Source organism: Protopterus annectens, chromosome 8.part0, assembly GCF_019279795.1.
Source record: "Protopterus annectens isolate FY-2018-M chromosome 8.part0, PAN1.0, whole genome shotgun sequence".
Lineage (NCBI taxonomy): Eukaryota > Metazoa > Chordata > Ceratodontiformes > Protopteridae > Protopterus > Protopterus annectens.
Window position 1 is genome coordinate 647,102,261 of NC_056741.1, and position 16,070 is coordinate 647,118,330.

Below are 16,070 nucleotides of genomic sequence, written 5' to 3' on the forward strand. Positions count from 1 at the left end.
CATATTTTCTAATGCTTTTTATCATAAAAAAACAAGCAGTATCATAGGCAAGATGCAAATTATATGATTAGAAATATATATAACTATATTATATAGCTATATATATCTACATATACATGAGTCTATATAAAAGCTTGTGCACTTTCACAGAGGTTAAGAAATATTCCATAATCTTTGTCATTACATTTTCAATGTGGAATACATTTTGTTCAGTCTGTTGCTGAGTTTTACATGGCAGTTTTTTTTTTCTACCAAAAGCTTTTCTAATAGATAAAACATTTCAGCAAAGAATGACATGGAGAAGGGTAGAAAGGTGCACATAATCCTAAACAAGCTAATCATTTTATTTTATAAAGCTAGAAAAAAATTCTATTTTTTGTCACAGCAGTTCTTGTTTCCTGTTCGTTTTATAGCAGGCACCAGACCTTTCGTTAAGATGAATATCTTCCAAACGTGTCAGCTGTCAAGGATGGCTGTTCTCCTGTCGACCTGTTCTTTATCTCCTTTGGGATTATCGTGTGTCTTTACAATTTACTTTTGTGCTTTTACAAAGAAGTGTGGTGCCAACATTGATTCTTCAAACATTTTTTCCGTTAGACAGATCTTATGTCCCACAAAAATGCTGCTACTTTAGAAGGATATAGGGGGATCAAGGGTACTGAAAAGGTGGACCAGTTCTCATTGTTCAAGTTTTTGTACAATTTCATACTTGGAGCTCAGCTTCAATGTGGTCAGAGCCCCAGTCCCAGAACCCATAGAGAATAATACTTACTTTGGGTTTACTGTGATAAAGTAAGTGTGAATCAGTCCCAGTAAAAAGACCTCCAGTGTTTATATGCTTGACTTAATAATAAATATAACATGCCAAGAAATGTAGGAGATGGGGGAGCTGCTGAGAGGTACTGTTAGCTTCTTTGTGTTCAGTCTTTCTGATCATGGATACTGACTGAAATAGAGAACTACAAAACAAGGACACATATAGTATTTAATACTAGCTGATCATTTCTAGAGCTCTCTACCAGACCACTTAAGCAAAGTGAGGGGCTGTGCCAGCCCTAGGTGCAGCAGCGATTTAGGACCAGCTTCTATTTCTTCAAGGAGGTGATGCCACAATGAAGCAGAAGCAGCTGTGACTCTATTTCCAACAATGAGCTTACCTGGCTTTGTTACAAAACCACAGTTCACTCACATGTCTGTAGAAAGCTACGTCTCAAATGTGAATGCCATCTTATTCTGCACCAGCCCCTTCTAATGACTGAAAGGGTGCTTCAGAACAACAGCCTAAAATATCACAGATGTTTGTGAATAGGCAGGCAATGTATGCTTGAATGTGTAGTAATAGTGTGTGTGTGTGTGTGTGTGTGTGTGTGTGTGTGTGTGTGTGTGTGTGTGTGTGCGCGAGCTAGAGCGTGCATGTGTGTGTGTGTGTGTGCATGCTTGTGTGTGAGTGTGTGTGCGTGTGTGTGTGTGTGTGTGTGTGTGTGTGTGTGTGTGTGTGTGTGTGTGTGTCTGGGAACATGCATGCAGATGTGTATGTATTTGGAGGGGAATTGATACTTCTTTATATTGAGCTAAAGAAAAAAATGCTTTATAGCCTGCTTGCAAACCATCACATGTGCTGCAGGTTTTTTTTGAACTAAAGACCTGAGAGTAAAGTAAAAAATAAAAAAATACTGAATCCACCACCATTGGGATACCAAGATACCATCCCAGTATCCAGAATTCTCAAGAGGTTGATAAAATTTGTAAAAAAAAGTTTGTTTTTTGTCTGTATCTTTTTGCTTCCATTTAACATGCCTGTGGCTAATCATAGCTTCAGTTATTGACACTGGTTCCCTAAATAAGCAATGAATTTTGAACAGTGACCACTGATTCTGACCATTGAGTATCACTGACTGCTGACCAGTGTCTGCAGATACTGATCATTAATCACAGGTCACAGACTGTACTGATCAATGGCCACTGAAATTGATTACTGTTAACCATTTTCTGGCCTATGACTGTTAATATTGACCAAAAGTTTACTAACTACTGACCACTAACTGTTGAAAACTGATTGTTATCCATTTCTTCTTCAAGAGTTAGCAAGATCTCTGGTGTTACTCTGTTAAGTATGATGTACACCTGTAGCCGAACACTTTCAGTCATGCCTTACTTGGCATTTAATAGGACCATAATGATCTAGGAGTCAAACACAGGAAGAAGCATTGACATAGCCTAGCAGCTGCTTGAACTAGTGTACGGAGTAGGGAGGGAGGTGGGGCTAACCTGGACCGAACTATCTGAAAGTGGGCTTCCCACCCCAATGCTTACACCTCGTGTTTCCACTATGGCTGTTATGAGTTGCTGTTGCTGCTGCCGGAGTGTTTCTGCTATAAGTCCTGGTAGCGTATTGAAACTGAAGGTCAGCTGTTCAAGCTTGGATTCTAGGCTGACAATTTGTTTCTCCAGGTCTTCACTCCTGTCATTCAGCTCTGTAATCAGGTCATACATGACATTCTGCATCTGGAAAGCAAAAGACAAAGAGACATAGGATGAAGTCACACACATAAAGTCACCAATTCATATTCTATTAAAGGTTAACTTGCAGACTTATCAGAATATTAATAAAATAATAAAATAAAGGAAAAAAAAGACCAAAATCAATTTTACAGAAGGGAAGATATGAAGATTCATCCTCCTTTTCTCCTACTAAAACCTAAGTTCCAGTTGCTTGATGTAGTTTGTTAGCATATGCACATCTTTCCCCAAATTATGTAGCATTCAGATGTGTGAAAACTGTACTTGTGTTTTACTCTACTACTGTTTCTCCAATATGGCAAAGATAATGGGCAGGATTCACGAATCCTCCGTGTAAGACTTAATAAGTCTTACACGGAGGCTGCAGTTGAACAGTATGATATCAGTGATCCATGAATATTCATGAGGGCACGTTGACTCGTCAGTAACTCTTACACAGACTGAGTATGAAAGCAGGGGCGTGTCCGACTGCTGAGCAGTCTAAATGGTCACGCCCCTGCAAGTTGTTGCAAAGCACAATATCAGCACACAAGAGCAAGGTCGCTCAAATGTACTTGCACCCAACAGCACACTCCCTGACACTGGAAACCCCAATCAAAGTTATAAAACGTAACATATTAATTTTTTATTTTTAATCCACGATATAGCTGCCTGCATACCTCTCAACCTCTTAGAATAAGAAATCTGGACAAAGCCATTAAAAAACTGGTACAAATAGGGACATGTTTTAAATATTGCTCTTACAAATTAGAAAGTTGATAGAATAACAGGTTATGCATTAGTATGCATGTTCTGTATGATATGAAGTCTAAAACTCAAATGTCTGTCATTATTTTCTAACTTCAATCTTTAATAATTTGCCAGAAAGCCACAATTTTATGAAAAATGGACCCAAAATATAAGGCAAAAATTTGGACATTCTGCAAAAATCTGTACAGTTGATAGGTATGGCTGCCCGTATTTGCGCGTGTGTGTGCGGGTGTGCCCATTGCCTAACCACAGTTAGCAATTGTGACAGCGAATAGCATATAAGAACTAATTATTCAAATTCTGCCAAGTAACAGTAGTGTAATGGTAGAGCGTTAGCCCAAAGAGTAGGCATTCAAGGTTTGAGTCCCATCACTACCTTTCTTATTTTTTTTATGTTCCAAATCAGTATATGAAATAATACCTGACATATATGATTAAAATATTATAAAAAGCAGTGAAATGGCCAATTTATTATTGAAGAAAATATATATTTTAAAGGCTCCAGATTTAAGCAGTGCTTTACCCAGCTAAATAGGGTTGCCCAAAGTTTAGCAGTGCTTTATCCAGTGCAATGTGTATGTGCGGACGTGCGAGCCGCGCCAACCAGGGCACTGTAGGGAAACATATCCTATACAAGGGTATCATACAGACAGATGCCTGTCATCTGATACATGCTGTATAGCAGTAAGAAGACTATGGCATAGTCATCCACATGTACTATACTTACTATCCCATCAGTACCACATAGGTGGTAGCCCTCAACATGTATTGAGTACCAATGTGTACATACAGCCTCATGTTATGTCATGTGTCCCTTGGTATCCACATATCCATAGGTATTGTGGAGTTCCAAGGTGTGTCACATGAGACATTAGAGGCCTGGATGCATATCCACAAGGCGGTTGTACACCTATAAAGACTGTCTATTATTGTCAGTCGTTGTTGTGTATGAACATGTCTGACATATACCCCAGGCATATACCCTCATTCACACTACTGTTAAGTAACTGTCATGGGTGTGTGTGGCACAGATGACCCTGGCCACGGATCATGACAGTGGATGGCCCTGTCACATACATACATATGTGACCTACGATCTGAGAAACAGCGGCACAACCTGTCAATGGCAACAAATGTATTCATGTAGTATGCAGGCTTCACACCTATGTACTGATTAAGGGAACATGTACACATATATATTTGCCACACAGATACCTGATGTGTGCAATGCACTTACTGTTGTAATCATAATATGTCATAACATAGTAAAAGAAAAACCCACACCGCTTTGCCCAAGAGTGACACACAGAGTCAGTACTTACAGGATTCAAACCCCTGCCTAAGTATGTTATGACACTAGAGAGAGACGCATTAGCACAGCGTGCTATTTACTGGGTGGTTGCCTTCTCCATCTGTATTTCTAGGGTGGTGACATCATCAGTCTTTCCAAAGAGGAATATACATCTTTAGTGTGTTTTCCCAGTCTTCAAAAAGGCCACTCCTTTCAAACAGAATTGCACACACACAGTCAGCACTTACAGGATTCAAACCCCTACCTACATATGTTATACTACTACAGAGACATGCATTAACACGGCATGTTATATGCTTTACTGGGCATTTGTCTACACCTGCTATACTTGTAGGATGCTGACATCACCAGACTTTCCAAAGAAGAATGTAGCTCCTTCATTGTGTCTACAGTCTACAAAAAGGCCACTCCTCTCAAAGGATGTGACACACATACACACACACACACAGCATTTGCAGGTTTCAAACCCCTACCTAACTATGTTATGAAACTAGTAACACAAACTTGTAGGAAAAACCACCTTTAATAACAAAGCAAAGCTTTCGGGCAGAACCCTTCTTCAATACTAATACAATCAAGTCTGCATACTAGAAGCTTATATACAGGTCTAAAAGTCACATGATTAGCAGCCAAGAATCATGTGATGAGAAAGTCTTAAAGTGCAAACAACATAATAAAACTTTTAAAAAATCAATTAATAATATTACGTAATCCAGTTAAAACTGGTTTTAAACTGACTTTGCTGTTAATTCCTGGATGTGAATCAGCAGCTAGTCTTAAAATCCATTCAAATTCCTTAGTCTCAAGGCGATTATTCAAATCTCCACCTCTGGCACTAGGACAATTAAAATCAATAACTCTAAACTGAAAAGAATGTTCAGAGCCATGAATATTGATATGCTTATATAGTGCATTATTTTCACAACACCGTCTGATTTCTGAATTATGATCAATAACACGATCTTTCAGCTTACGAATAGTTTTTCCTACATAGAACGAGGTGCAGGATTTACATGTAGCCAAATAGATAACACCTGAAGTGTTACAAGTAGCTGAAATTTTAAAATTGAATACTTGACCAGTGCTAGGGTGTGTGAAAATGTCACTACCATTACCAAACATCTGTGCACAGGCAATACAGTTAAAACATTGAAAAGTCATAGGCTTAGGTTTATAAAAATCTTTATAAGACAATAAGCTTTTGATAGTCTTCATATTTCTATAAGAGATGCATGGCTTATCACCTACAATAGCTTTCATTTCATCTGAAGCTAATAAAATTATCCAATTTCTTGAGATAATTTGTTTAACCAGGTGACTTCTTCTATTAAAAGTAATCATATATCTAACTGAAGTCATCTCTTTATTGCTGTTATTATTTTTCTGGGATGTAGTTAATGAAATATCCTGCCCTTGATTAAAGCTGATAGGTTTCAAATAAGTCTTCTTAGCCTCTAAAATATCAATTCTTGACTTATTAAGTAGGTGGGCATCATAGCCACTTGAGGTAAATTCCATGATCAAATCATCCAGTTGTAACTTGAATACATCATCATCTGTGTTGAGCCTACTTGTCCTAATAAATTGTGATTTTACCACACTTCTGAAAATATGTGGAGCGTGCATACTACTGTAATGTAAATATTTACAACAGCTAACTTCCTTCTTATATACAGAAGTATTAAGAATTCCATCATTCAGCTGGATTTTTAAATCTAAGTAACACATAGTATTTTCAGAAACTTGCATTTTAAATTTCAAATAATCAGTTGTGGAGTTCAAATAGTCAACAAAAACATCCAGATCATGAAGTGTACCATTCCAAACAATTAAACAGTCATCAACAAATCTTTGATAAAAACTAATATAGGTAGAAAGATTCCTATTACTATACTATACAGATGTTTATGTTCCCATTGGTAAAGGACTAGGTTAGCGTATGTGTTAGCCACTGAGGTACCCATAGCTATTCCTGTTAACTGTAAATATAAAGTTTCGTTAAACATAAAAATATTATTTTTCAAAACAACATCCATAAGACAGCAAATGTTGTCAATGGATTTGAAATCAGGGTTAGGTTGTGCTATTAAAAATTCCCTCAGAAGCTGAAGTCCGGCATCATTAGGAATGACGGTAAATAAGGATACAATATCCAAGCTAACTAAATAATGTCTTTTAGTTTTTATATCAGGCTCATTTCTAGTATACCATTGCTGTAACTTAGTTAACAAATCATGTGTATCTTTCAGGATGGTATTCCAATTAAGTAAATGTGGTTGTAACTGTTTGTGCAAGTAAACTGAAACGGGTTCTGTAATCCAACCTCCACCTGAGACGATAGGTCTTATTGGTGGGTTATCCGTAGACTTATGTATTTTTGGGATACCATACAAATGAGGTATCAAAGGACAAGGTACAGTTAGAAAATGAAACAAATCAAGGTCGATGTCACCATTAAGCTGAAGTTCAAATATTACCATGTTGACATAACTCACACATTTCTTTACATCTGCATGTGTAACTATTTTAAATGCATTCTCATCATTCAAAAGTAGAGAAACAGCTGAAAAATATTTGTCTCGGTCCATAATAACAGGCATACCACCTTTGTCCACTTGCTTTATTACAATGTCATTATTATTTTGTAGACTTTTTAATGCTTCATACTCTGCAAAAGTCAGATTAAAGTTCTTATTCCTCATGGGCCGTAGGTATAGTTCTCTTATTTGTAGTTCACACACATCATGAAATGCATTCAATATGGGTGCATTAAGTGGAATAAAAGTACTTTGTCATTTTAGACTGTCTCCCATTGAGTTAGATTTACCAAACATTAGTTTTAAACTCAAGTTACGAACAAACAACTTTAAATCAGTTAAAGCAGACACAACATTATCACTACAGGATGGTATAAATTTAAATCCTTTGTCTAAAAGAGAGAGATGAGCAGGATTTAACTCAAAAGATGATAAATTTAATGTCACAACTACTTGCGACTTACTTTGTTGAGTCCTAAAGGGCTCTCATTTTTACGTTTGTTTGCTATGGTTGCCTGTGTTGCATACGACCTTGCAGGTGAACCTCTAGACCTGGGTGATCTATTCACGACGGTTTCAGCGTGCTCCAGTTGGAATTGTTTATTAGTTAAATTTAAAGTTAGTTGTTGTGTCTTTTTGATAGCCATAGCGTTCGTATTCACATTCAGGTTGCCATCACGCTTGTTCTTACTTCCTATAGGCGCATGCGCTTTGGGATGAGGAACATGATACCAAAAGGCCAGGCTCATTCGTAACTGGTGCAGGGGGAGTTTCAGATGTCAAGGGTGTAGAAGGTGGATTATTATTTAAAGAAATGTTGTCAAAAGTATCCAGGGAATCAAGTCCTTCTCTTGCAGGAACTTTATGGTAAGCAGTAGTACGAGGATTCTCATTTCTGGGCCAAGAGAAGATATTCCCTCTTTGGAAGTCACCTATGTCGCGTTGGAGCTTCCGTTTTTTGGTAGCTTCCATCCTGACCTCAAAAGCTTGAATCCTATCAAGCATTTGCTGGTATACAGGTGTAACTTTAGGAAATACAGTCAATTCTAAAATAGTACTCTCAAGTGAAAAAATTTCACGCTTGTACTCTTCCTCAATTTTTATAAAAAAATCATTCATTAAAGACATATAGTCTAAAGATAGCTTAATATTCAATTGTTGCCATGATTTGAGTAGTTCTGGAAAGGTATTGCCATATGAAGGCATTTTAAGGATCCCGAGTCCATGTGGGACAATACCTTTATCAAGATATGCCAAAAAACTAAAACGTTGCCATTGCAACCTCTTAAATGCCATTACCTTTCTTTCCACCTACTTAATAAGTCAAGAATTGATATTTTAGAGGCTAGGAAGACTTATTTGAAACCTATCAGCTTTAATCAAGGGCAGGATATTTCGTTAACTACATCCCAGAAAAATAATAACAGCAATAAAGAGATGACTTCAGTTAGATATATGACTACTTTTAATAGAAGAAGTCACCTGGTTAAACAAATTATCTCAAGAAATTGGATAATTTTATTAGCTTCAGATGAAATGAAAGCTATTGTAGGTGATAAGCCATGCTTCTCTTATAGAAATATGAAGACTATCAAAAGCTTATTGTGTTATAAAGATTTTTATAAACCTAAGCCTATGACGTTGGCTATTAAGCATGGAACTTTTCAATGTTTTAACTGTATTGCCTGTGCACAGATGTTTGGTAATGGTAGTGACATTTTCACACACCCTAGCACCGGTCAAGTATTCAATTTTAAAATTTCAGCTACTTGTAACACTTCAGGTGTTATCTATTTGGCTACATGTAAATCCTGCACCTCGTTCTATGTAGGAAAAACTATTCGTAAGCTGAAAGATCGTGTTATTGATCATAATTCAGAAATCAGACGGTGTTGTGAAAATAATACACTATATAAGCATATCAATATTCATGGCTCTGAACATTCTTTTCAGTTTAGAGTTATTGATTTTAATTGTCCTAGTGCCAGAGGTGGAGATTTTAATAATCGCCTTGAGACTAAGGAATTTGAATGGATTTTAAGACTAGCTGCTGATTCACATCCAGGAATTAACAGCAAAGTCAGTTTAAAATCAATTTTAACTAGATTACGTAATATTATTAATTGATTTTTTAAAAGTTTTATTATGTTGTTTGCACTTTAAGACTTTCTCATCACATGATTCTTGGCTGCTAATCATGTGACTTTTAGACCTGTATATAAGCTTCTAGTATGCAGACTTGATTGTATTAGTATTGAAGAAGGGTTCTGCCCGAAAGCTTTGCTTTGTTATTAAAGGTGGTTTTTCCTACAAGTTTGTGTTACTTGCTCCACGTTTTGCAGCTGGTTTTTTGGTATGTTATGAAACTACACACACACACACACACACACACACACACACACACACACACACACACACACACACACACACACAGCATTTGCAGGTTTCAAACCCCTACCTAACTATGTTATGATACTACAAAGACTGGCATTAACACGGCGCACTATATGCTTTACTGGGTGTTTCCTTTTCACCTGCCACATTTGTAGGTTGCAGATATCTTCTGACTGGTCATGGTAATGTCTGCAGTAATTGCAGGAATGAGCCATGTGTGTTGGAAAGTGTTTGTCCAATAGCTCTGTGTGAGTCAGCTGGACAGGTGTATGGGTGATTGTATGTTTGGCCATGGAATATCTTCTGTGTCCCTGCTACACAGATGCACAATGGACTCACATATATGGGCTATCTTGTGTGACCTACTTTTTACATGCACAGTATTCAACTTGGACATGTTGCACATGCCAGACACACTCTGTCTAGGTGTGTACATGCCCTAGGGCAGATAGCCTAGGATCAGACTCTGCACCTATGATAATGTTCAGGATTCACACCTGTTTATTGATGATACCCTTTGCAGGTGTTTATCGTCTTCGTTTCTCCACTTTCTATGAACAACTTGGGTATCTGCAGCAAAGATGTGATTATGACAGGGTTTGACTATATTGTATACGTGTCTATTGTCATATAGCTATGTGCACAGGCCAGATTGCTGGATAGTGTGTGGTTCCTGGGTTGACACCTGTAACTGCCTGATAGGTATGGATCATTGCTATACTCTGACATGGCCTGTGTGTGTGAGCATGCCCAGTGTAACCTTTCAGAATGTTGTTGATTGAGTTCCACTACCATAGTTGATTTATTCAACGTTTTACCTGTAGCTAAAAGGCTTGTAGTCTGCTCATCTGCAAAATAAAACACCCCTCTCAGTCTCAAACCCCAGACCTTGGACATACTAGACTGCATGAATTATTACTAAGCCACAGCAGATATAAGATAATTTGATGTTGTAATAAATATATCATTCCTTACAATGAAGGAATGTAAAGGAATAATAGAAAGGCCATTAGACAAAGCCTGTTCTGTGAATCCTTAACAGCCAGTGTTGTGGAATTGCATTACATGACAGTGATAAGTAAAGCAGTCGTTCTAGCAAACAATAACGTTACAGAGGCACTTTACAAACCACACACAGTATCAGAGCACTACAAACACTAGCATATCTGAGTGGGGCAGACGCCATAGCTCTTAAATATGTTCTATGCAAGTTCATGATTGCGCAATGTACGTTAGCTGTGTCAGTCTCACTCCCTCTAGAAAGTATTGCCGTCATGTATAGAGGTGGGGTATTACACAATGAATACTGACATTAATAACAGTAGACACTGCTTGCAACTGCAGCCACTAACATTTTTTTTGTCAGTTAAGCTTTTTAAGTTTTCACTTCTCTTAGTTACCTCCAGTGTTGCAGTGTCTCTTGACAGAAACATAATGGGCTGTTGTTTTCAGAGTTTTAAGTGCTGGGCTGGGCTGGGTTTTTGTACTGCCTGTGTGATTGCCTGATTCTGATTATTTCCACTTGCTAGCTCTGCTGACTCTCCCTGGTTAACTTCCTACTGTTTGTTGTGCTTCCTTTTCCCTTTCCATTCCCTCAGGGGGGCGGACACAGTGTGCACCTTCTATTTCTTGACTTTAGCTAGGATACCTACTGACACACCTCTTCCAGTGATGAGCAACTGACAGCTAACACATGCCACTCTGCTCCAATGAGATTAGCTTCTTTCATACATACCCCCCTCATGATGTCACCTATATCCTACTCTGTTACTCCCCTTATCCTAGTCTTACACTCCACTGACTGTGCTCATTTGCTATGTAGACTTGGGATTCACTATCCTTACCCTCATTTGCATAGGATTGCCTACTAATGCTTGGTTACATCTCTTAGACTGGGTTCCCCCCTTAGCAACCCCTACTCGGCAGCCATGTTGTCTTCAGCCTGCCATTGCCTTGCATTGTACATTACAAATTCACATAAAATCCACATTTGTGGATTTTTATTATTAGTTTTCAGGATTTTAGAGCACAGCCCTTTAGTGCAATGCTGCGCCAGACTTAAACATCGGAAATCGGACAAAAAAAAATAAATTAATTTTTTTTCATTTTGCATCAGGAAACATTGCCAATGGCCATATATTTGGCCATTGGCATGCTTCCTCTACTGGATACAACCTTTATTTCGAGCTGTCACGGCTCCGTTTTGCTATTTGCAGAATGGTACTCAGTTGTCAACTGAGTACATTTCTGCAGATAACACTACTCTTACTCGGACAGGTTCGGGTTTCCTGAATCTAAAATCTACCTCATTTGCATGCCTTTCAGCTGCAATTGAGGTAATTTGCATGTCCCGGCCCAGACCATGTAAGAGATGTGTTAGGAGCTCTCTTGCACACCCCTGCAGGCTGTTCCTGGATCGCTCGTCGGACATGATGGCTGCATGGAGTCTTACTCTACTCTTAGACTCTGTGCAAGCCATTGTGAATCCAGCCCAATGTGTATCTTTTACTTCCTGTGGATTTATATGGCATAATAGTATGGCTCTTAACTTACTGCAGCATTACTAGACTACAATTATTTATTGTTGCCTAAAATCACTGAAGACCTAAGTTTGGTAATACATCTAGGCTGGAAGAGGGGGGAGAGTCAAGCTTGCAGTTACCTTTATGTGAAATGGAGAACAATACACTTGACTTATGTACTATTATCAGGGTGATCACATCTAACGCCAGTTTGCAGGACCAAATAGCCAGCTTGTGTCTGAGAACTGCATACAAACAGATGCATATTTCGGATAGTTTTCCACTTAGCACACCATAGTTCTTTGATATCACTGTGAATGCCAGGATTTCAAATTCTTCTTGAATTTGTACAAAACTTTTCTGTTTCGTCATTATTTGGTGTACACTGCCTGCTGACCATCTGTGCCTCCATTAGGCATGTTCTGTTATTTGGGAATGCAGTTATTCAGACAGATGTCAGAGATGTTATGTTTTTTAGACTCAGAATTATCTCCCATGGCAATAGTGTTTTAAGGGGTCACCATGCAATGGATACATCCTGGTGATGGCTTTCACTTTTATAAGTGATATAAATCCACAGTCAAACTTCATTCACCCCCTTATAAAAGCAGAAACTTCTTGTTATGCTTTCTAGTCAGTACCAGAGTGCATTAATGGAACAAGCCACCCTGAGGCACAGGTCCCTTCCCACCCAAAGACTGGTACGCAGGTACTGCCCTTGAATTAGATTCAAATCTTGGCTTTATGTGTGTATAGGGATAAAGTCCACCACACCGTAATTCAGTGATATTCACTCAGGAAACTTGTAATGAGTATATGCTACGACTAAAAAAAAAAAATTGAAGTACAAAACATTCTAGGCCTATATGTCTTGCTGAGAGACAACATGAGATGCAACACTAACTTTAGCATTAGAAAAATCTACTGAGTTAATGGTTAATCTGACAAGACTGGGCGGGAGGGCAGTCTGCAGATATTGGCTCTAAGTTTGTGATGGTCAGAATGCTTTACATATGCCAAGGAGAAAAGAAAGGCAAACAGAAAGAGGGAATGTGATATGATTAATGGAAGGAGAACCAAATTTGCCCTTAATTTATACAAGAGGTAAGCTAATAGGGCAGGCTGCATCCAGTACATAAGTGGGCCTCTTGAATGAAGTATGCTCCATGAAGACAAGCCTCTCAGTTTCTAAAACCTAACAGTAATACTGATCTCACAGGTACGAAACATAAACAGAAGCATGGACTGAGAGATACCAACCTACTTGTGTCCATATTCACAAACTCAATTATTTTGTCTGGCTTGAAGGATCACTTTATTTTGTTTCATACAAACTACTCAGAGGCGATCCTTGCCTTGCATACAAGGCAATCTCTGACCCTGCTTTATTGGAAACGTTGCATACCCTATGATTCTATGATCTTGTTCTTATAGGAGAATGAGAAACAGGGAATGATCCATAGAAGGTGGAACTGATAAGTCTGGTGACTTCTAGCTCTTTGAATCCATAGGTCATAAATAAAAAAAAAAAAAAAAAAAAAAAACAGAATTCCAGATTGCATTCTGTGGACTAGCGCTCATCTCACCAGCCTCATGGCATGCTCCTCAGGTCCTGTTCAACCAGCTCTAATAAAGATGTCATAATGATTATAAGTAGAGGGTCTCAAACTCAAATGACCAGAGGGCTGTGTGAGGAATAGCACATTCAAAAGTGGGCTACAGTCTCCAAAAAAAAAAAAAAAGACAAAAGACAAAAGAAAGGTACTCAGGGTAACTAGAAATGTCGGGTTGTAGCTTTCCTAGCCTAGAATCAGGCTGGATTAAAAGCTGCTTGAGGCCTGAGGGCCACGAGTTTCAGACACCTGGACTACAGTTACTGGAAATGGAAATTATTTCCTTTACACTGAGGTGTTATAACTTTAGAACTGGGTACAGTAGTTAGGAGCATACCGCTCATCTGTCCAGATCTTTGCTTTATAGTTTTGGTGTGTTCCTCACAAAATGTGTGGTTTTCTGGGAAATCACAGAAGACTGAAATCACTGAATGATGACACATTTGAGTTTCAGACTTCATATCCTCCAAAAAATGCATGTTAACACAAATTCTGTTATTCTAGCAACTTTCTACATTTATAAGAGCAATATTTAAAATATGTACTTATTTTTTAGCAGTTGTCCCCCCATTATTTTAGGCTTTGTCCAGATTTCTTGCCCTAAGAGGTGAGAGGTATGGTTAGGAGGTGTATGGGGCATTTGCATGAAGAGTCGGGTATGGCGTCCTCTTGACAAAATGAAATTTCACTGCTGGGGCTCAGTAATACTATTCATTGTATTATCATTATTATGAAATGTTTCTGCTAAATGCATTTTGCTCACTGACATGAAAAAGAACAGATCTAGAGTTCTGCTTGTGGCAATAGAAAAAAGTTAACACCATGTGGACTTGTAAAATATTAAGAGGCTATATACATTTAGGATGAAATAAAAAGTGATGGATTCCACAGTCACACTTCCTTCCTCTCCTTACTACCTAGTTTGAATATTTCGTAGATGATGAAACAGTAAATCTGTAGTGAGTTATAAAGTGATGGACACATGGCACATAATTCTGTAATATTTGAGCACATTCTATGCATAGAGGCCTATAAAAGGGAACATCCATCACAAGATGGCAGCATACCACAGGAGCTGCAGTTAGTGCAGGAGCAAGATTTAAAATCTTTGCTTTTGTCTGGCATGTAAACACACTGAGCACAGCCTGTCAGCTATCAAGTAAAACATGGGAATGTGTGTTAACAGTTCAAGGCACTACCAACAAAACCATTAGAAATACCATTAGAAATTTTACACAACAGTTTAATATGCATATACTATAAAGTGCTTATAGGAATTTAATCAGAGCAAACTAAAAGTACACATGGAAATCACACTATATGAATTAGAAACTGGAAAAAAAAAACGTACATTAAATACACAAAGGAAGGTACAATAATAAATTAGGTAAAAGCAATTATGTAGAAAGAGAGAATGAAATGAATGGTCTTGCTGGTGCAGATATAAATTATAGGAACATACCAGAGACAGTGCAGATTCAGAAAACAGAAGATTATCATCAAATGGGTTACTGAATGACAGGGTAATACAATCCATAAAATGGTTTACTGAATGATAGGGTAATACAATCCATAGGTCTGCTTTACTATGCCGATCATAGGATCATACGAGCATAGGAGTTTACTAGGCTACTGGCCCTAGGACCTTTAGAAGCCTACCCATGTTTATATTCTTGCTCCCTTACAAACCAAGATATATAGTCTATATTTGCAATGCAAATCTAAAATCAGCACCAGTTGCAAATCTAAGATCAGCACTAGCTACCCCTGTCCAAGAGGGACATAGGTGAACCCCCCTGGGTAAATTTACGGTTTCCCATCCAGTTGTCCAGGTTACACTTAAACAGGGTAATTGAGGAAGTCTGTTTGATGTGAATTGGGAGTTTGTTACAGAGGAATGGCAATCACTGGTAGAGATATCTGTCTCTCCAGCATGTCCTATTAATGTTGCAGGCTAGGTTAAGGTCCCTAGAGAAAGCAACTCTTGTCACATTTGATTTGCAGATGTGCAGCATTTCCATTGAGGCAGGGTTCATAGGTTCATAGGTTGCTACTAGGCTATCAGCCCTACGGCCTATACAAGCCTAGCCATAACAATTCCCTGGCTATTTCTTCTCACACTATTTACTTCCCTGGACCCCTGTCTAGCAGGGCGACTGACGTGATCCCCAGGGAGAATTTCCTTTCTCCCATCCAATCGTCAAGGTTCCTATTAAAGTGGGCCAAAGAGGCACTCTGCTTGACATATACGGGCAATCTTTTCCAGACTCTGGGGAGTCTCTGGGTCATGAACCTATCCCTCCAGCATGTTTTGTTTATTGTGATGACAAGGTTTAGATCCCTGGAGCGTGTGGCTCTGAGGGATTGGGATTTCTTTAAGTGCAGCATGTCCAACAGCTCTGGGTTTCACATGGCTTTGTAT

At 38.4% G+C, this 16,070-nt stretch overlaps 1 protein-coding gene across 1 annotated transcript in view; it reads right to left on the bottom strand.

Annotated features, from left to right (window-relative positions):
• Positions 1-1,433: 1,433 nt before the first annotated feature.
• Positions 1,434-16,070, bottom strand: part of KCNN3 (potassium calcium-activated channel subfamily N member 3) — a 2,562,115-nt gene continuing 2,547,478 nt past the window's right edge. Inside the window, exon 8 of the mRNA XM_044080129.1 lies at positions 1,434-2,505. Coding sequence (XP_043936064.1) covers positions 2,218-2,505 — 288 coding nt within the window. The 3' untranslated portion in view covers positions 1,434-2,217. The remainder of the gene's footprint in view (positions 2,506-16,070) is intronic.